This window comes from Herpailurus yagouaroundi, unplaced genomic scaffold (assembly GCF_014898765.1).
Source record: "Herpailurus yagouaroundi ecotype Mexico unplaced genomic scaffold, PumYag 100, whole genome shotgun sequence".
NCBI lineage: Eukaryota > Metazoa > Chordata > Mammalia > Carnivora > Felidae > Herpailurus > Herpailurus yagouaroundi.
This window is the reverse complement of record NW_024412391.1, coordinates 84266555-84288478: the sequence shown is the minus strand read 5'-3', so window position 1 is coordinate 84288478 and position 21924 is coordinate 84266555. Positions and strand designations below refer to the sequence as shown.

At 44.1% G+C, this 21924-nt stretch overlaps 2 protein-coding genes across 2 annotated transcripts in view; one reads left to right on the top strand and one right to left on the bottom strand.

The window, feature by feature from the left end:
* The window catches only part of LAMB1 (laminin subunit beta 1), a 74527-nt gene extending 58451 nt beyond the window's left edge, over positions 1-16076 (top strand). Inside the window, exons 24-33 of the mRNA XM_040472945.1 lie at positions 419-788; positions 3660-3844; positions 4708-4949; positions 8067-8270; positions 8909-9053; positions 11078-11285; positions 11496-11637; positions 13917-14093; positions 15469-15628; positions 15782-16076. Of these exons, the coding sequence (XP_040328879.1) occupies positions 419-788; positions 3660-3844; positions 4708-4949; positions 8067-8270; positions 8909-9053; positions 11078-11285; positions 11496-11637; positions 13917-14093; positions 15469-15628; positions 15782-15918 (1970 nt within the window). The 3' untranslated portion in view covers positions 15919-16076. The remainder of the gene's footprint in view (positions 1-418; positions 789-3659; positions 3845-4707; positions 4950-8066; positions 8271-8908; positions 9054-11077; positions 11286-11495; positions 11638-13916; positions 14094-15468; positions 15629-15781) is intronic.
* Positions 16077-18624: 2548 nt separating this feature from the next.
* The window catches only part of DLD (dihydrolipoamide dehydrogenase), a 35056-nt gene continuing 31756 nt past the window's right edge, over positions 18625-21924 (bottom strand). Inside the window, exons 11-14 of the mRNA XM_040472950.1 lie at positions 21232-21421; positions 20457-20594; positions 19473-19562; positions 18625-19378 (exon numbers count right to left, since the gene is read on the bottom strand). Of these exons, the coding sequence (XP_040328884.1) occupies positions 19313-19378; positions 19473-19562; positions 20457-20594; positions 21232-21421 (484 nt within the window). The 3' untranslated portion in view covers positions 18625-19312. The remainder of the gene's footprint in view (positions 19379-19472; positions 19563-20456; positions 20595-21231; positions 21422-21924) is intronic.

Here is a 21924-nt window from a genome sequence, read left to right as displayed (position 1 = left end):
GGGGGGGAGTCAGAGTAAGAGGGAGGCAGAGGCAGGCCAGAGGTTAAGAGCGGATGGGAGTTGTAATGTGCTCAACTGGAATCCGGGCCCGGCCGTTTCCTTGGTGTGAGACTTGGGGCAGGTCCCCCGTCCCGTCGGGTTATCGTGAGAGTTCAGTGACAGGCACGTAAACTATTTCTGCGCTGCTGGGTACCATGAGTGTCGACTGGAGAAAAATCAATACTGTCGCTGTAAAGGGGTTAGCGGGTGTCAGGGTAACACGCGCTCCAGGAGGCTGGTCTAGTCTCCACCAGAGCCGTTGGTAAACTGCCCGGTTGACGCCTTCCCGTTGTAACATGACTGAGGATTCTGAATGCCAGGTCTTGTCGCTGAGGTTCATGATCTAGGGGATCACAGGGCACTGCTCTTTCCCTCCTAGCCTGTGACTGTGACCCCAGGGGCATCGAGACACCACAGTGTGACCAGTCCACCGGCCGGTGCGTCTGCGTGGAGGGTGTCGAGGGCCCGCGCTGTGACAAATGCACACGCGGGTACTCGGGGGTCTTCCCCGACTGCACTCCCTGCCACCAGTGCTTTGCCGTGTGGGATGTGATCGTCGCCGAGTTGACCAATCGGACCCAGAAGTTCCTGGAGAAAGCCAAGGCCCTGAAGATCAGCGGCGTGATTGGGCCTTACCGGGAGACTGTGGACTCGGTGGAGAAGAAAGTCAATGAGATCAGAGACATCCTGGCCCAGAGCCCAGCCACGGAGCCGCTGAAGAACATCGGGGATCTCTTTGAGGAAGCAGAGTAAGTAGTTCCTGAGCCAGAGAAGGCGCCCACGGTAGTGTTTCCACTTGGGGAATAAAGGGCAGACATGACCGCTGGGTGCCTCCATTGGAAGGTGTGGTTCGTCCCGTGAGTGAAAACAGATGCTGGGCACTGGCTTCCCGGCAGCCTTTACTCCGGGCATGGGGCAAGTGAACATTGACAAAGCGTGTTAGAGCCACTGCCCCCCTTTGTAGCCAGCGCTGCAAGGGAGTAGAATGGCAGGAGCTTTGAGTCCGGAAACCAAGGATCCGTAACGGAGCCGTGGTTTGGTTGCTCGCTGGCTTGAGAACTTGCATGACTCACTTATGCCTGCGTCTCTCTCCTCTCCTGTGGACCAGGGGAGGACAGTACCTTGTCTGTACCTTGCAGCAGAAGACTGATCTGTGAAGTGACCGTGGCATTGCCAAACGCACAATGCATACAAGGGGAGGTTTTCTCCTCCCGAGGAGATGGGTTACCCCCGATTCCCAAGCGATCTCCGCAGCTTCACTAGGGCAGAGCTTCCTTCATTTAATTTGAACAAATTCTCTACAGTGAAAAATTCTCTTCTTAGCCCGTCTCTGGGTAACGCTCTCTGCATAGTGTTGATTTTGCCAGTGAGAGCAGAGAGAACTGAGTCGTGCTGAACTTCTGGGGGATCGTTTTTCTGCACGTTTCCTGCTCCCAGACAATGCAACTACTCTTCCACAACGGGCCCCCCAAACGGGGGAACTTTCTTTCTTTCTTTCTTTCTTTCTTTCTTTCTTTCTTTCTTTCTTTCTTTCTTTCTTTCTTTCTTTCTTTTCCTTCCTTCCTTCCTTCCTTCCTTCCTTCCTTCCTTCCTTCGTTTATTTTTGAGAGAGCAAGAGACAGCGCACCAGCGGGGGAGGGGCAGAGAGAGAGGGAGACACAGAATCTGAACCAGGCTCCAGGCTCTGATCTATCACAGAGCCCGATGCGGGGCTCAAACCCACTAACTGTGAGATCATGACCTGAGCTGGCTGGACACTCAACCAGCTGAGCTCCCCAGGCGCCCCAAGGGGAACTGTTTCATAGCTAAATCCTTATACACTGAGGTGACTGTACGTTATGACAGAACCATAGTAAGATTTTCTGTGTCATGGGACTTGAATCAGCCTGAGAAGACAGATGGACTTTTCACCTCTGCGCTGTAAACAGCAGCAAGGGAACAGCAGACATGCGCTTAGGCACCTTGTGGGGGGTCCTTCCTAGACCTCCTAGGTTTCAAGTAACGGGTCCTTGATTCCAGGCTGGAGGTCTTGTGTCCGGGACACAGAACGTTCGGAAATGTCTGCTGCAGGGCGATAATGCATTCAGTGAGGGATTTTACCTCATTAAAGAGACGGTGGTGCCCTCAGCCTCCTAACACGTAGCGACAAGCTTGAGAAGGCTGTCGTCCGAGTGCAGGCCACTTAGGACCTGATTCTTGGCCTCAGTCTCCTGCACCTAAGGGAGAACAAAACAATCAGGGTGTCCTTTGAGAGCCTGCCAGAAGAGAGGTTACATTCCTGAAATGGCTCTGTTTCTACCCTCACTATTCATCTAATCGGGTAGATTGTAATCGCTCAGGGAAACTGGTTTGATTAATCTTGTGTCAACACAACATCCAAGGACACAGGTCTTAGGATCCAAAGTGGCTGTTATTAAAAAATATACAATGTTAGATTCGATTCCTTTAAAAATTGTAACATTGTAGGAGACCTGGGAAGAAATGAAAGCCTGCTGAGAACCAACACATGAATAAAAGAGCACTGAGAAAAGAAACTATATTATAATTGCCTCAGGAAAAGAAGGTTGAGTTTATAAAATGCAATTTAGCCTACAAATCCTTTTAAGCACTTTTCCTTTGAGTCGGGTCATGATTTTTATCTCCGCTTTAAATAGCATTTTTCTAACGGCCCCCAGCCTTTTGGCCTTTGTACATCTTCCCCATGTTTTATACTGACTCTTACCTCCCTGAGGAGACAGTTATATTCAATTAGGTGACCCAGTAAAGCCCAGAGCTAAGGTCTTCTCAAACATTATGTTCTTTGTGATTATCTATGTACACACACACACACACACACACACACACACACACACACACTGTATATATAAGTAATATCCAAATAGATGCCTCAGATACAGCTTTGGAGATGTGACAAACGGAAGAGAATGCAGTTGGGTTTAGATTCCAAGTGAAATATTGTGAAAGCTAAATGTGTTTCCAAGTCCATTCTGGGAGATAACTACCTTCTTTCTTACGGAAGATAAAAGGGTTGCTTGTCGGTGGACGAGGAGGCTCCTTTGATGGGACCTTGCTCAGGTGGAATGTACGGAGAGCTCATGTGGATGGCTCTTTGTCTTCCTGGTGGCTGTGGGGCTTCCTCTCTGCATGTCTCATCTTGAAGGGGATCCCTGAGGTTTGGAGAAGAGCCTTTCTGGCAGGTGGCTGGGAGGCACAATTCTACACTGGCGTCAGTTAGGTCTTTTGAGCTCTGGGGTTGTGTGGGTTTGGAGCCTGCCCACATACGGGGCAGGAACTCCATGCTCTGGACCTTTGCTCAGAAGACAGCAGGTGTTCGGAATCCCTCTTCCGATGCATCCACCACAACGCCGCTGATTGGCGCTTCTAGGCTTTTCTTCCAGGTCTTCGAAGAAAGGAAAATTGGTGGATTTGATACAGCTTCCTAATGTTGAAGAAAATAAAACTAGTACTTGGAAGTAAATAGTTAACAAAGTACTGAGTTGGTTTGAAGTTACAGAGTAATGGGGACAGTATTTGTAGAAAATGTTAAAAAAAAAAAAATGAGACTTCAGAATTCCCCTTTGGTTGCTTTTACTTCCAGAAACTTACCCTTCTCTTTACAGGAAATTAACCAAAGATGTTACAGACAAGATGGCTCAAGTAGAAGTGAAATTGTCTGACACAGCTTCCCAAAGCAACAGTACGGCCAGAGAACTAGATTCTCTACAGACAGAAGCAGAAAGCCTAGACAACACAGTGAAAGAGCTTGCTGAGCAGTTGGAATTTATCAAAAACTCAGATATTCGGGGTGAGCATTTTTTTGTGCCAATGTGCAATCCTGGACAACAGGATTTAACCCCCTCTAACCTTTTACTACAGCACTTTGAGAGTAAACGTTAATGCTTTCTAGTAATTTTAAAGATTTTTCTCATTGAGTCTCTGGCACAAGTAAGGATTACGGTCCCCATTTACAAATGTGGGAGCCGGGGCACAGAGAGACAAAGGGAGACGCCAATGGAGTGAGCAGCAGTCATCGTGTGTGAGAATGGCATCCCTTTCCAGGCTTTTTTCAGTGAATGGTTTAACCTCCTTGGCTTTTCTTGGAAATGGGCTCTTCTGAATAGTTAGGAAATTAAATTGGTACTTCAGCAAATTCTTTTATATTCAAGAATGTTGCCTATTCAGGGAACAGTTTCTGCAGTGTTAGATAGCACTGACCATCCTATTGTACGCATGATCATTTATTTTTCTGGCTAGGTCCTTAAAGCCAAAACATGCCATGCTGTTTTACATATGTAATACTAGTCATTTGAGTGGATCTAAATAGTCAAATGACTAAGAAAAGATTAAAATATATCTGGACGTGTGATCTGCAGGCTGCCTGACACCACTAGCTATTGAGAAAGAACTGGAAAGTTGCCTGTATGCAGACATCTGCATGATTGACTTGATTTGTCATCCAGATGTTTGGCCAGAAATAGCTGTTAATAGGACAAAGTGTAGCCATTGCTCAGGAGAGGAAAGTTCCAGGTCTTCGTAAAGATTTTGGTCCTTGAGTTTTAAAACAAAACCATACAGTAAACTGAGGGCTGGAAGACACCAAATACGGGCATCCCTTACGGGCACGAGGACGAGAGATTTAACCGCGGGCCATTTCATTTGATGCCCTAGGCGCCTTGGATAGCATCACCAAGTATTTCCAGATGTCTCTAGAGGCAGAGGAGAGGGTGAACGCCTCCACCACAGATTCCAACAGCACTGTGGACCAGTCGACTCTCACTCGGGACAGAGTAGAAGAGTTGTTGTTGGAACGAGAATCCCAGTTCAGGGAAAAACAAGAGGAACAGGCCCGCCTTCTGGATGAACTGGCAGGCAAACTACAGAGTCTAGACCTTTCAGCCGTTGCCGAGATGGTAAGGTTTTGAGGGTCTGGTCTCCAGGCTCTGATGCAAATTAGGAAGGAAACCCACCCTGTGTTGTCAGTCGTACTGTTCATTTTGCAAATGAACCAGTGGGAGTGAACCTGGCCTCAGGTCTCTGGACCCCCTATGGGTATCCACCTTCAAGCCAGATAAAAACAAGAGTGGGTGCCTTTCCAACCTTCCCCCACGTCCAGCTAGCCGGTTCCTCTGTGATACAAAGAATCAAAACTCCTTTCCCAGACTGTTAAATTGAATCTACGGCCATACCACCCTGAACCCGCCCAATCTCGGAAGCTAAGCAGGGTCGGGCCTGGTTAGTACTTGGATAGGAGACCAGACTGTTAAATTGAATCGGTGACTTCTTATTCAGATTTTAACCTTTTTTAAACTGTAGACATTTTTTTTCACATAGTTCTTTATTATTTTTTTTGAAGGTTTATTCATTTTCAAGAGACAGCGGGGGAGGGGCAGAGGGGGAGGGAGACACAGAATCCAAAGCAGGCTCCAGGCTCTGAGCTGTCAGCACAGAACCCGACATGGGGCTCGAACTCACGAGCTGCGAGATCATGACCTGAGCCGAGGTCGGACACTTAACCAACTGAGCCACCCAGGTGCTCCCTTTTTCACGTAGTTCTGATTCCAAATGCAAACTCCTTCACAGTGGAGCCATTCAAGAATATTTGGGGGCGGGGGGGTGGTGGGGCTTCCTCAAAAAAATTAAAGGAGCAAAAGAATTTTTTCCCTGGGTGTAAATTAAAAATGTTCCTTTGTTCTAGTAACTTTACCTGGTGCAGATTAACCTTGAGACCAACCTCGAAAGTAGATTCATTTCCCAGAAGCTTTTAAAAAGTAACTCCGGAGCCAAATGAAATTGAGGAGTGAGTTTAATGAAAATCTGGCAGAGGGCCAAAAAAAAGCCAAACTCTGCCTGTTTTCTTCCTCTTGCTTCTTTACCATTTTTCATGGAAGGATACCTATTGGGAGAATTTGGAGCATATTGTTTATAGACTCAGGCTTGTGCTCTCTTAGCTTAGGAACAGTAGAAAGCAGGAGGCAGGTGGTGCACAGAAGACCGCGAATGGTTCAGGCTTCCTTACGATTTGGTTTTAGTGCAAGTCCCTTCCCTCCTGGCCTCCTCACCTTCCCCCCATCTCACTGTCTCTGAAATTGGCAAAAACACGCTGTCATGACTATTGTGCCCAACGTAATGGATGCCTACAAGGTGATAGATTATTAAGCGTCATAGCATTTAGTGGAAAGAGGGAGTAAGGCGGATCACTCCTGTCGTGGCTTATTAGAAAAATAGAGGCCCAGAGCAACGTGTAAACTTCACAGGGCACAAAGTCACTACATATAGGCGTGAAATGCCAATTCTCTCTTTCCTTCCAAGATTGAGTCCTACGTTACAAATTCTAGTAAAAACCAGTAATCACAGATAAAACCTCCGCAAACTAAAATGAAAGCAGCTGATCATGCTACAGGAGGTTTGCTTGTTGCAACAGGTGTCTAGGAAGGGAGGGCGTGAAGGGTCCCTTGCCTGATCAGGCCATACGAATGGGGGCCCTTCCTGGTACCTGCTTTCCCATTGGGTGAACTGCCCAGGGATGAGTTGGCTTCTGTTCGCTCACTGAGGTATTTAATTCTCCTATGAGATCTCCCTTTACAGGTTCCATACTGGTATTTCTTGGGTAGAGAGGTTTTTGTCCCTTTGTGTTTTTTGAGTACCTTCAGTTCTTTGTTTTTGCATCTGGTTTTTTTCCTGCTTGCAGGGTTGAAATAGAACAGATCTCCTAGGGTGTCGTAGGTTGTTTTTAGAAGGCCTCCCTGAGGCCTTCTGCTTCTCTTCTTGATTACGGCTCATGTTCTCCTATGGCAATGCAGAATAAACTGTTTTCTGAAGCATTTTATGTTCTGTAAGCCAGCTACATGAAAGACTTATTTTTTTAAGTATTTTGAGAGAGAACGCAAGCGGGGGGGCCCCCCAGGCAGAGAGAGGGAAATACAGAATCTGAAGCAGGCTCCCGATGCGGGGCTCGAACCCACAGACTGTGAGATCATGACCTGAGCTGAAGTAGGTAAGGACGCTTAACTGACGGAACCAGCCAGGTGCCCCAAAACGATTTGCTAATTTGAGATCTAATGGGATTATAAGTACCAGAAAATTATTAGTCTAAGGAGTTGACTATTCAAAACCTACTTTATTTCTTAAAAAGAATACCTTCCTTGTTTGGGAGCATTACCTGCTTCTCACTGCCTCTTTTCAATATGAGAGGACTGTCCTGCAGTTTGCTCCCTGCTCAGCCTTTCCCATCACACAGCAGACTTGTAATTTATCAGTGTGCATGTGCATGCAGTGGCCAGGCCCTGATCCTTGGAAGTTTCTGGTAGGTAAGGAAGAGGAGAAGTCTGGGGACAGAGGATTATGGGGGGTTGCTTTTTGTAAAAGTGAAATCCACCTTTGCCCCTACTGTTTTCTGTTTTCCTCTCACGTCTGGAACGTTCCCCCACTTGCCCTGCTCAAACCCCACCAGACAGCAAGGACATCCTTCCCCAACTACAGCTGCAGCCGTCAGTCGTCTCTCCTCTGTCTGCTTTCCTTCTTCCTGATAGTACCTGACCTATTCTTGGCTGTTTTATGCACAGTGAGCCTGTCTTCCCCAGATTTGAAGGTACTAAAAGGCCAGATAATGGGCCTTTTATGTCACCCTATTGACCAAAGCAGACCAGATGCCAGGTCTAAAAAAGTTTAATACCTCTTGTTGTTTTAATCCAATGGTCTAGGATCAAGGGGAAGCATTCTTTGGCTCCCATGTTAGGCAGATTTCAACTTGACCCAGCAGATAACATTTGCACCCCACACAGCACCCATATGCTATTCCAGTTCATCAGGGCAGGAGGTATTGTCGAAGCATCCTAAGTTTTCATGGCTTCCCTGGCCATGATTCCTGAGCTCTCGGCTCCTCTCTCCATCCTGAACACTGTGTTCTCCAGCACCCTTGCTGAGGACCACCTACATGTTCTCTGGGGCCCCCCGGGCCACCCAGGCCCTGCACAGCTGTTGCAGACTCCCTCTCTGAAGGCTTGTGCCTGCCTCTTGGCTCATTGCAGACCTGTGGGACGCCTCCGGGGGCCTCTTGTTCCGAGACTGAGTGTGGCGGCCCGAACTGCAGGACTGACGAAGGAGAGAAGAAGTGTGGGGGACCCGGCTGCGGCGGCCTGGTCACGGTCGCCCACAGTGCCTGGCAGAAAGCCATGGACTTTGACCGCGATGTCCTGAGCGCCCTGGCCGAGGTGGAGCAGCTCTCCAAGATGGTAATTAGGCCGACGGCCCTGGCGTTTGCTCGCAGTGACCGACTGGAGGAGGATCGGGAGGGGAGAAATCGGTTCTAAATGGTAAAATGAAAAGCGAGTGTCACCATCAAATAGGAAAGTTCAAGTTTTTGTGAGGTCAGGGAAATACACGAGGCGGTTTTGTTCAGAGATGATTTAGGAACGTGCTTTCTCCTCCTGACTGTAATCTGAGATAATTCTGTTACTGACCAGGGGGCCAGTCTTCTGAATACATTCAGCTGTGCTGTAAAAATCTCATCCCGAGCAACGAACTGAGCATTGATTTTTCCAAAGTGACAAAGTTAACTGAAATATTTATATTGGTACCCCCCAAAAAATATTTTATAGGCTACCAGATGCTCTGGAGGAGTTAAACACATTAGAACAAATGTTTATATCGTAGTCCTGTCTGTAGAAGACTATCATGTAGCAATCTGTATACTGAGTACTTCCAGCCTCTATGGGGATACACTGCGGTTGAATGAAAAGGCATTTGTTTTTAAAAGCCCGGATTCCAAATGCATAGTTTCTCAGCATCATTTTCTGGACCATTTATAGTATTCTGGTCTGCTTTAGAAAGAGTGAAGCTGTTCCCTGGGTAATTTATTCCTCCTATTTAGGTCTCTGAAGCGAAACTGAGGGCAGACGAGGCAAAACAAAATGCTCAGGATGTTCTGCAGAAAACCAATGCCACCAAAGAAAAAGTGGACAAGAGCAATGAGGACCTGAGAAATCTGATCAAGCAAATCCGAAACTTTTTGACCCGTAAGGAGTTATTTTCATTTTACTTTTAGATATTTCTTCCTATCTTGGAATATAAAAACTGGTTTTATTTACTTTTTTTAACTTTTGTCAGGCTTCTATAAGCCATTTTTAAAAAATGTTTGTTTTTGAGAGAGAGAAAGAGCGCTGGTGCACGAGCAGGGGAGGGGCAGAGAGAGAGGTCGGGACATAGGACCTGAAGCAGGCTCTGTGCTGAGAACCCAGTGCAGGGCTGGAACCCACAACCCAAACCGTGAGACTGTGACCTGAGCTAAAGTTGGACACCTACCTGGCTGAGCCACAGCACCCCTAAAAACTGTTTTCTAAGAGTCTGTGTTTGAGAGACCAGGATTCAGGTCTGCGTTTTAGATAACATCAATTTCTGCTTGGGAATAAAAAGTAACATTTCCCAAACCAAAACAAAGTTCATGTTAACAAATGTTGGCATTTCTTAAGCTTATGTGCACGTAAGTAATCTCTGATGTTGTGCAGACACAGATGGGAAACCCAAGTAGGAAATCGGGAATTCAAACCCATAGTGTGAGAACTGAATTTGGAATCTGTTCTAGATTACATAGAATGTCACTAGATCCTTAGAATAGTGGCTTATTTTGACATTGCCTGCAAAGCGTTGTAATCCTGTCATTTACAGGATCTTGTATTTATGGTTAGCTCTATCCCTTAGTGTTGTATCTAGAGGAAGAAAATCTCTAGAATTGGTGGTTCAGCGCATGTTTCTGGTCAACCATCTAAGTGTAACTAGTAAGGAAGGTTTTGGCTTCTAGTTACACAAAACTTTTAAGTGAAATGGACTTAATCAATAGAGATGCATATTATATCACATAACAAGTTCAGTAGTAGGATAGCTCCATGGTTCTGGGACCCAGGGAGTAAGAATATCAGGTTTGCTGTCAGGCTGGCTCCTCCTGGTTACAAGGTGGCTGCCAAAATTTCAGACTTCACATAAATACTCAATAATATCTAATGGAAGGAGACCCCACCTATTCCCACTGTACCTTTTTTAAAGGGAGGAAATCTTCCCCAGAAGCGGTGAGCAGTCCTCTCCATAATCTCACTGGCCAGAAATGCATCCCATGCCGATGCAGAAATGTCACTGGCAAACAGAATGGGATTACCCTAACTGGCATGCCAATCTGCATTTAACTCTTGAGTTGCTAGGTTTACCTTACCTTAGAGGTAGGTGCCTGAACAAAATCAGTATTCTGTTAGCAGGAAAATGGGGAATAAGAAAGGAACCAGTGATATCCTACGGGTATCTTATGAAACATCCTGTGGAAGCCATCGCTTGATCAAATATTTTCCTGTGCTCAAATCCTTAGGGGGTCCATTTTTATATTAACAGTGAAAAAGAAAATCAAAAAACCTTCAATCAGTGACCTATTTAAAGCTTAACCTCTTGAGCATTTTTTCGACCACCTTTCACATTTGACATTTGAAATCCTTTGGCTTCTTTGATAATACACAATCTGATTCTCTTGCTTCTCTGACTGGATTTTCCCCTTTTTGGTAATTTCCAAAATTCAGATCATTTGTACAAGGAATATGAGTTCCTTACATCTGCATTTATAATAGTCTCCTAGCTATTCTGCCAACCCCAACTAAAAGTTTTCATTGCCTTTTAGAATCAAGTCCCAGATGTACATCCTGGGGTCCTCTTTTCTGTAATCAGGACCATTCACTCTGTTTGACTTTCACATGACATGCTCAGCCCATACAGTCTCTCCATCCAAAGATGTCCCTCTCTGTCCTTCCAAATCCTATTATCCTTCAAAACTTGATCAGTTCCTCATCCCCCACGATGACTTTCCTTTCTCAGCCTACGGGCAAATTCTAGTAGTTAACTTTTCCATGTGTAACTACTCAACGAGACTAGAAGTTCTTAAACAGACTATGTGTATGTCTTGATGTCGCCCCAGAATGCTCTTCACCTGGTGGGTGACCAGAAGTGACTATGTTAACCATCTGTGACTTTCACCTCTTTATGGGGACATCTTTGCTTTTGACAGAGGATAGTGCTGATTTGGACAGCATTGAAGCAGTTGCTAACGAAGTGCTGAAAATGGAAATGCCCAGCACCCCAGAGCAGTTACAGAACTTGACAGAAGACATTCGGGAGCGAGTTGAAAGCCTTTCTCAAGTAGAGGTTATTCTACAGCAAAGCGCTGCTGACATTGCCAGAGCGGAGATGTTGCTAGAAGAAGCTAAAAGAGCCAGGTATCTGAAGACGTTGTGGCATTTAGGGGGTTTATTTTGTGTATCTAGCAGGGAGTAAAAGGGATTTCTTCAACCAGTGAAATTTCTAAGTGTGACCTGTATGAGTCCCTCTGATTGATTCCAAAAAGGCTGTTCTTGGAAAGAAAGGTATTTTTAAATGCCCCAAGAGGAAGTACTTTTTCACATAGATTGTCTCATTCTTTTCCTCAGCAAAAGTGCAACTGATGTTAAAGTCACTGCAGACATGGTCAAGGAGGCTCTGGAGGAAGCAGAAAAGGCCCAGATTGCAGCAGAGAAAGCAATTAAACAAGCAGATGAAGACATCCAGGGAACCCAGAACCTGCTGACTTCGGTAAGATCCTTGCTGTACGTGGGAGAAAACAGGCACATAAACCCTATCAAAGTGCATTTGACAGTTACATGAAAACCATTACAACTAAACACTAAAGGATTCCTCTAATTTACATAAATCTGAACTACTCCCTCAGCACAGATGCTAAAAGTGTTTTCAGGGGTGGGGAAAAAGACCCTGAAGACACTGGCACATGAGGGCCCCCTTTACGTTCACCCCTACAAAAAGCCTAAGGAAGATAGCGTATATTTTTGTCTCCTGTTCAAGGACTCTATTTAATAGTATGAAGGATAGTATTAATTTCGAAATTTAGTTTTAGAAAACTCATTCTGCTATAAAGCAGCCCAAAAGTAACCTACATACTTAAGACCAGGATCTCAAAATTGATGAGGTGGGGGGCATCTGAATGGCTTAGTCAGTTAAGCATCTGATATCAGCTCAGGTCATGATCTCACAATCCGTGGGTTCGAGCCCCACATCAAGCTCTGTGCTGACAGCTCAGAGCCTGGAGCCTGCTTCGGATTTTGTCTCTCCCTATCTCACACTCTTTCTCTCCCCGACTCATACTCTTTCTCTCTCTCTCCCTCTAAACATTAAAAAAAAATTTTTTTTAATAGATGGAGGAAAAAGTGGACTCAGGTGATCCTTACACATCTTCTCAGAATATATTTTGAAATTAGATGCTATTAGTCAGCCCTTCTCAAGCCAACAACCCATAATGTTTAAAACCTAGGAGGTGGTTTTTCAACCTGCTTTTCTTACCATTGGTTGATACAAACCGGTCTTCCCCTACTCTATCGTTCTTGAGACTCGACAGTTCCTTCAGCCACATTTCCTTCTTAATTTTGAGTAAACAAAAGGCCCTTACTTGTTCAAATGTAGAAAAAAATTATGACACTTTCCCACCAGACTATGTTCTCTTTGATGATTCTGACTTTTCTATCTCTAGGGTTCTTCAAATTTCTCACTGTGCTGTTATCATTTTAATGAACTTTAATTTAGGTGACTTGATAAAAAAAAAATTACTAAGTTTGGATTTAATCAAATCATACGTGGGATATTTGGCTTGATGATATAAGTGAAAACTGGTTTTGTTTTTCTGGGGTCCCTGGGGGACAGGAAGCACTTTAGGTTAAGAATAAGAAAGAAAAAGCAACTCTAAACTATGCTATTAATGAAAGGTTGTCAAAAACTATTCACTCCTTTAAAACTATAGAGCTTACCCTCTAAGAACTATACTCTAAGAATACTTTTGTGTTAATTAATAGGTGAGCTTTTAGGTTAAGAATCATCTGGAATGAAATACCTACAAATTTTACCATGTAGCCACAGTGACTCCTTAGTTTAGTTATGACACTATTATTCAGACCTAATTCTATGGTGCTCCGTGAAATTGGTTCTTCAGTCATGGGTCATACTACTTACTTGGGCTAGCTGTTAAAAATTGATGTTCATTGATTATTCTTTGAAAAGCAATCACATGTGGACCCTCACCAGTTACCCAGATAGATTTTCCTAAATGACTTTGAGTATTTATAGGTTCCAGCTGTCACTTCCCCAGACTACATGACCTCTCACAGTCCTACAGTAACTTTTAAGTTTTCAGAAACATTCCTGGTCTGCCTTACCTGAAAACACTCAACTTTCCAGGTAGTTGCTGAAGACCCATGACCTCCACTAGAGTTTAATATATTTTAATGTTTATTTTGTGAGAGTACACGTGGGAGCAGGGGAGGGGCAGAAAGAGGGGGACAGAGGATCCAAAGCAGGCTCTGTACTGACAGCAGAGTTCGGGGGGGGGGGCTCAAACTCATGAACTGTGAGATCATGACCTAAGCGGAGTCAGACGCTTAACTGAGCCACCCGGGTGCCCCTTGGAGTTTAAGATTTAGGGCTGACAGGAAAAACTAAAGGTGACTTGGGAGTACTCATTTTCCCACCCACAGTAATTGGGAAATTTATGTGGCAATCCTTTGCCTCACATCTGCTTATTTGTGAACATTGATTTGCCAAAGTTTGCAGGTGTCCTTAAAATGCTTTCTCAACACATCAAGCTGTCTGGGGGTGGTTCAGTGAAGAATTTTACATTAATTTCAGCCTAGATCATCAGAATTAAGAATAAAGATGGGCACTTTCTATAAGCTTTCCTGAAACTATATTTTCCTTTTGGTCTAAAGTGAAACGGCAGAGTGGCCTTTTAATCTTCCTGTAAACTCGTATTCATAGCACGTCCTATCGCTTACTGATGGCTTGCTGGGTGACTGACATTGTACTTGTAGATTGAGTCGGAAACAGCGGCTTCGGAGGAGAACTTGCTCAACGCCTCCCAGCGCATCAGCGAGCTTGAGAGGAATGTGGAAGAACTGAAACGGAAGGCTGCCCAGAACTCTGGGGAGGCAGAATATATTGAGAAAGTAGTATACACCGTGAAACAAAGTGCGGATGATGTTAAGAAGGTAAGTAAATCCTTGTGACTTCACAGCTGTGTTTTGTAAAGGAGCAATAAGCCTCCTCAACCGCCTTCCCTGGGATTAGTAAGGGATGTGGACCTATCAGAAACATCCCAAGTGACCGGTTTTGAAACAACAGTCTTTAGAGACACAGATGGAAAGGGTGGGAGTGGATATGGAAGTGTCCAGTAAGCGTGACCTAAGCCCGCATATCCAAACTTGGATAAGGGTGCAGAAAAATGAAAGTAACTTGGGGGCGGGGGTGGGGGGGGAGTCTTTTATTATTTAACTGTTAGATTTAGAGGGAGGGAATCCCAAGCAAGCTCCACGCCATCAGTGCAGGGCCTGCCACAGGGCTCAGTATCACAAACTGTGTGAGATCATGACCTGAGCTGAAATCAACCGACTGAGCCATGCAGGCTCCCCAGGGGCAGAAGTCTTAAAACCGGCGTACTGAGCTTGTACTTTATGGCGTAATTACCTGGCCTTTAAAAGCAGGGTAGAAAAAGCTTAAGGGGTTCACACCAGAACAGCTGGCAGGGAACTAAACCTCACCCCTTCTTCTCGCTGGAAGGTGCTGTATTTTGCAGAGAAGGTCTCCTAGGATTCCCATTTGTCATTAGAAGCCAAGTTATCACTGAAACATGTTTAGTGGGCAAATGTCTCTCTCCAAAGGAACCTTTTAAACTTCTGAGGGGAGCATTCAACCCTTGACGTCTGGTTAGGGAAGAGAACAAAACAGAAAAGTGTTCTGTCATGTTCATTTTTCTGTCATGGTTTGTACTTTCTTGCAGCTCTGAGAGCATAAATCTCTCAAGCAGTCTTTACAGAGCATTTTTGCAAAAATATAGATAGCACTTGATTACAGTAAGAAGAAAACCCTGAAATGAAATCCCTCTATCAAATGGCTGTTGTTGGAACCGTGTTCCCCAAAAGCAGCACTTGTGGTGCCTTTTCAGTTTCACAGCTCCTCGCCCCCCCCGTGCCCTGTGTGCATGCTAGTCTCCCCTCTCCTTCCTTAACTCTCTACGCACCCGGGTCCAGATCCAGATGGCCCTTGTCTGAGATCTAAGTGATTAGATCTCAGCAAATCTACTTTAGAGAAAAATATACTTCTCTACCTCCATATAACTGTCCTATAACATCTCCAGAAAAGTGCTAACCTAAAGGCTTAGCCCTAGAGACCTGCTTTCAACTCCAAACGGGAGTTTAAAAACTCATGTTAGTGTTATATTTAATTTCACTGTTCCACAATATTTTCAACATATTTACACTGAATAGCTCAACGCCTGAGTACGGTTCCAAGGTTGCTCCAATTACACTGGGCTCTTAATGTCCGAGATTACATTTATCACCTCTTTGTGTCTCGATGGAACTACAGGCTCTGGATGGTGAAGTTGATGAAAAGTATAAGAAAGTAGAAAAATTAATTGCCCAAAAAACTGAAGAGTCAGCTGATGCCAGAAGAAAAGCTGAAATGCTACAAAATGAAGCGAAAACACTTTTGGCTCAAGCAAACAGCAAGCTGCAACTCCTGAAAGGTAGGGCTTAGGCTCCTGCTTTCAGGACGTATTTAACAATAAGGACACCCGTAAAGTTTCTTCTATTAAAAAGGTGGAAATCCAACGAGCACTGTTAGATTGAGGTCAACCTAGAATAAATTGCTCAGACTTTTTTCTTTTTCTCTGCCACAGATTTAGAAAGAAAATATGAGGACAATCAAAAATATTTAGAAGATAAAGCTCAAGAATTAGTAAGACTGGAAGGAGAAGTCCGTTCGCTCCTCAAGGATATAAGCCAGAAAGTTGCTGTTTACAGCACCTGCTTGTAACAAAGGGCTGCAAGGTGGCTGAGGTGACCAAAGTAAAATAGCTACATTTTAAAAACTGACAATGATCTTCAAAACTAAAACTGATTACCTATTTAATGTTTTTAATCACCACATTTTGTATGGAGTTAAATAAAGTACAGTGCTTTTGTATAAATCTATACTGAGTATTCTTCTTACATTGTTTTACTGATTTAGTGTTCAGGAATCCCTTTAACCAAAAACATTTTCAATGTACAGATGGATTTATAAACAAGCCACTTGCCTCTGGGACCCCGATTTCTGTTTTGTCTGTAAACAGGCTGTAATCTGTCTGCTACGTCAATATCCTCCACAAATCTGCCCCCGAAATCACCTCCCCGTGGGACTCCCAAGTGGAGGGGAGGAGAAAGGCTACAGCCTGAACCACCTTCACCATTTCAATGGCTGCTCAGGAAATCCAATCTCCGAAACTCCTCTAAATACTCCTCGGTCTGGGAAAGAGAACAGAAGGCAATTTTTAGAGAATGAGGAGGGTAAATTGTGGCTTTTAAGGGCTAGCAATCCCGGCCCTACTGTAGATGGTGAGGGGAGGGTTTAAACTGTATGCAGCCGGATATAAACATTGTTCCCGCCAGCTGAGCAGGGCACAGTACAAACGGGTGCTGGAAGTGCTCACCTTTATATTGTTCTTTATTAGATTTCACAGACTAAAGATTCTCCACGGCAATCTGCAGGTGAGGCCAAAACAATCACAGGACGACCATTCCACACACTAAAGAAAATAGTGGGAGTACCGCCAGACCTGCGTCAACTTCACAGCCGAGCTAGCTGGGTAACAACAGGCCCCAAGTGGTTTTCTCACACATTCTCGTTACAGCAAGGCCATGGCCATGTACCACTACCAGCCACCCCCACACACGACACAGCTGCGTTTGAAGCTAAGGCCCGAACAGAAGCTAAACGGACCTAATTCAAACAAGGCAACTTCCTCCCTCAAGGCAATGATGTCATTTTTCTTTAAGGAGAGATCCCAATACCTAGCCAAGTAGTTTCACCTCATCATCTACTAGAGCAACTGTTCTCTTTCCTTAATTTTAAGTACTTTGTTTACTATTCATTCCTTTTCAGTTTAAAGACTCACTTTGAAATCACTCATTTTAATCAGCTCAATGAACTGGACAACTGAGTCACACCCTTCACAAGCCAAGAAAATATTGAGAACTTAGTAAGTGAATATTTAAAATTCGTTTTACACCCACAACTTTGTTCCCACCTAGATATATGTAACCATTTTGTTTCTACAGCTAAGACTTCAAATTAAATTCTATTTCACTATTCCCTAATTAGAAACTTTTTCCCTAGAGGAGGGGACAGGTTTTGAAGTTTAAATAAACTGGCACTTCACATAAGATAGGGATTTCAGATTTTAAGACACAAGAGGTCATTTCCAATAATGGCAAAGTAGCACATATCAGGCCAACCCTCCTAATATCAAATGCAAACTCTGGACAAAATATACACATTTTTAAAAAGTACAGGTCCGGGAGAGCAACCAGAAGCAGGCAGACGGTACAAGGGAGGTGACCAAGAACAGCACTGGGTGTGATTCCCATTTTTAACGGCTTTTCACTTGAGGGTAGGTCCCAGGAAGTGGCAACTTGGGCAGAAGCCAAGTTTTTCTGGTTACAGGATCGGAAGGACTGAGTTTGGGGCAATGAGAACTGAAATAGGAGGAAAGAACCCCAGAAGAGCATGGCACGGTGGGGAGGGCCACCCAACTGCACATACAATCTGCCCGACCTCTGGTTGGCCTCTGCCCCCAGCTAAGACAACAAACTTGGAGTTGGGAGTTTAGTCACGTTAACTGCCTACTGAAGAAAAATTCCCTAGTTTTCAGAGGTAGGTAACAACCCAGAGCCTTTACGATGTCACATTCATAATGACCGCACCACAATCTACGACTACTGGACGTAGGAAGAAAAAGGGAGATGGGACCCACTATGTGTGTGATGCCAGTAAAACCTGAAGACTACTGAGCATTTTCAGTAACAAGATACTGACGGTATCTTACTCCACACAGCTTTCTGCTGATAGACTACATTCTAAATTTTCCTTAGACTGTGATCTTTAAATTGCAATCAAGTATCTAGTTTACATATTTCTTCTACTTCAAGATACTTTCTTTTCCTTTTCAGAATACACTTACCTAAATTTAAGAAGTACTTATCTGAAATGATACTTAAATTTAGTTAAAATATGCAAAAGCCCATTTAACATTTAATTATTTGAGAAATGGCCATTTCACTTTTTCCTTCAAAGATTTTAAGTAACCTCTACACCCAGTGTGGGGCTCGAATTCACAACCATGAGGTCAAGAGTCGCATGCTCTATGGACTAAGCCAGCCAGGCGCCCCAAGCAATGGCCATTTTAAACATTAAGTCAACAAATACAAAGAAATAGTCATTTACCCAGCCACGGACACACTGGAAATCCATAGAAGACAGCAGACTAAATATGCTATGTCTCCAAAAGTCTATGTTCCACATAGAGCTGGAATCACTAACACAGACGTAAAGGTAATGACCTTACAGTTGTCCCCCAGTGTGGTAAAAAGATACATCCGGGCCTCTAAAAGGAACAATAAAGAGAAATAAGAATATACACTAGCGGTAGTCAGAGAAGAACTAGGACCATCTTGATATCCATTCAAAACAACCAGTAAATGTATATTTAAGACTGTTTATTTCTGGATTTTCATTCCCTGCTGTAATACATGAGTCCTCATTTAATATTTGAATTTCACAGATGTATCTCCTTAATTTGGATAACTAACTACAGACTGTAGACCTCAGTGGGTCCTTAAAAATTTAAACATTCTACCTCTAAACCGTAAGAATTTGGGGATTAAATAAAACAAGTGAGAGACCATTTATTTACATTGGTTTGGTTTATACATATTTTAACCTTATTCTAATGACTAACTCTGTTTCCAATATGAAAACCAAGTTTAAAATAACTTGATCACCTTGCATCAAACACGGCTGGTTCACATACCCTACCTCCAGCTCCATCCATGTAAGTAAATCCAACTTTCCAATAGCAGAGATTAAAAGCTACATAACATAAATTTAGTGAAGGTGAATTTTTCAGAAACAGCATGAAAATATGGGTTGAAGAAAATGTTCCAGGAAGCTACTATAAGTAGCTTCTTATTCCAATATTAATGTGCTGAAACAAAATATTAAATTTATTTAAAATAGATGAGATTATTCCATTCCGTCCAAACTTACTAAAACCTTCCAAAAGTTTCATAATTCAGTCCTAGAAATTCTTGGAGCTGTGAGCATTTCCTGTTCAGAAATGTGACCTCTACAAAAGCTCCCAGGAGATTTCAGAAAAATAGAATCTTCTATTTTAAAAGTTGATTGATTTGCCAAATGATGCAGCCAGGTTTGCTTCTCTAAATGCTTCTGATAAGGTCTGTAAAGGAAGAAATTTCAAATTACAAAGCAAATTATTTGCAGGTGAGACGAAAATCTAGGTAGGCATTATTCCGTACGCTGCTGGTAATTACCGGGTGCGCGTGGCAGACTCTAGCTATATCTTCACAGGATGCTCCATACTCCAACGCAAGAGCAGCTTCATTTATCATCTCACCAGCACCCTTGAAAATAATAAACCAAGAAGTCGTTTATGTCCCAAGGCAAAAACTACAAGCTAACAAGATTTGCTATTACAGCAGTTAACCAAAGCCTCAGTCAGGAAAAGCTTCACAGAAAAGGTGGCACGGAAGTTAAGGGCCTGGGCTCTGGAGCCAGCTGGCCTGGTTTCAAATCCTACCACTTACTACCTTAAGTGCTCATGCTGTGTGCTTCATTCCATTTATTCACTTCAGAAATGGGAACAGTGACTCCTACCTCCCAGAATTGGGAAAACTAAAGTTACTGAATGTATTCAGAAAAACGTATTCCAGAGTAAGCGCTCGAGTGGCCTATCATCATGATTACATTGGATACCTTGGGGGAGGCCATACTTCAGATTCAGTGGTAGGAAAGGCTTCTCTCAGAGGCGCCACGTGAGCTGAGACCTTGTAGGAGCCACTCATGCAAAGCCCGGGAGGCCCAGCTCTCCAGACAACAGGTTCTCCAAGCCCAAGGGCTCTAACCTGGCAACACTGGCCTGTTAACAACCTAAGAGAAGGCCCACAAGACAGGGAATCAATGAGCAAAAGGCAACAGTGAGAAGACATGAGGTCAAAGGCAGACAGGACCAGATTTAGTGGGGCCTTGGATATAACAGCCCAAAGCTGAAAAGGGCCACTGGAGAGTGTTAGGCAGGCCCAGGGCCTGGTGTAGGTTTTAAAAGGATAACCTTAGTTGCGGTATGGAAAGCTGATGATGTGACGGCCAAGACTGAGTGCTGCCTTATCAGAAACCACACACAAATGTTTGCCGGTAAATAAAAAACTCAGGATGTAAACAGCAGATGGTTTTAAATTCATCTACACAGCAACGCTTTCCAGAAATCACGATGGGATGTGGGGTCTTAGAATACTCACTGGCCCGAGAATATGTGCTCCCAGTACCCTGTCTGTGGATTTCTGTCCCAGAATCTTCACCAGGCCATCTGTGTCAGCATTGGTCTTCGCCCTGCTGTTGGCAGCAAAGGGGAACTTGCCGACTTTGAACTCGATGCCCTGGGAGAGACAGAAAAGGAAAACCTATGTCAACTCTGAAACAACGCATTCCCATTGGTGAAACCATCCGTCATTTCTTCAGAAAATAAGCCCCAAGAAGGCAATTCTTCAGAGCGTGTTGAAGGCAAGACCAAAGCCTCTTGCTAATGAGACACAGTTTGAGTACAAACATAAGCAAATGCAAATGCCAGTCTACCTGGGGATATTTCAAGGGAAATTAAAAAGCTCTGGAATTACTATTTGAATACAGGCAAGTGAGTGATCTCCTCTATGCTACTAACAAAGGGAAAAGTATAGAAGCTATAACTTCTACATAATTTCACAATGCATTAATGCAATAATAAAATGATTCTCAGCCACCAGGGTCATTAACACAGTTCATACGCTATACAGTACAACTACCTCAGAATAACCTCTTCTTTTGGGGCTCCTAGGTGGCTCAGTTGGTTAAGCGTCCAACTTTGGCTCAGGTCATGATCTCATGGTGTGAGTTCAAGCCCCGCATCAGGCTTCTTGCTGATAGTGCGGAGGCTGCTTGGGATTCTCTCTCTCTCACCCCCTCTCTCTGCCCCTCTCCCACTCGCTTTGCAATCTCTCTCAGAATAAACAAACTTAAAAAAAAAAAAAAGATAATTACCTCTTCCTTCAACTGCTCTTCTGATTTGCCAACCCAAGCAACTTCAGGGTGCGTGTAAATCACCGATGGGACACAGTTGTAGTCAATGTGCACAGCGCCACCAGCCATTCCTTCAACACAGATAATGCCTTCATCCTCCGCTTTGTGAGCCAGCATCGGACCAGCAACCACATCACCAATAGCATAGATGCTACCGCACAGATGAAAAGAAACATGGTGAACTTCGGCCACCACAGATACTCATCTTCAGTCATGCCGTGGTAATAAAAATAAAAGTCTCTAGTTATTAAATAACCGATAAGTATATAAAATACAGCTCTTCGGGGCACCTGGGTGGCGCAGTCGGTTAAGCGTCCGACTTCAGCCAGGTCACGATCTCGCGGTCCGTGAGTTCGAGCCCCGCGTCAGGCTCTGGGCTGATGGCTCGGAGCCTGGAGCCTGTTTCCGATTCTGTGTCTCCCTCTCTCTCTGCCCCTCCCCCGTTCATGCTCTGTCTCTCTCTGTCCCAAAAATAAAAAATAAAAACGTTGAAAAAAAAAAAATTAAAATACAGCTCTTCATAGATCTGTGAGTTCAGGTTCTAGTCTTTGGGTAATGAAAAACTTCCGTTAGTTTTGTTTTCACACAGAAGTTTACCATTCTTCCCCAAAGCCAATGGCATGTTTTAAGCGTGGCAAAAGTCAGATTTTCAAA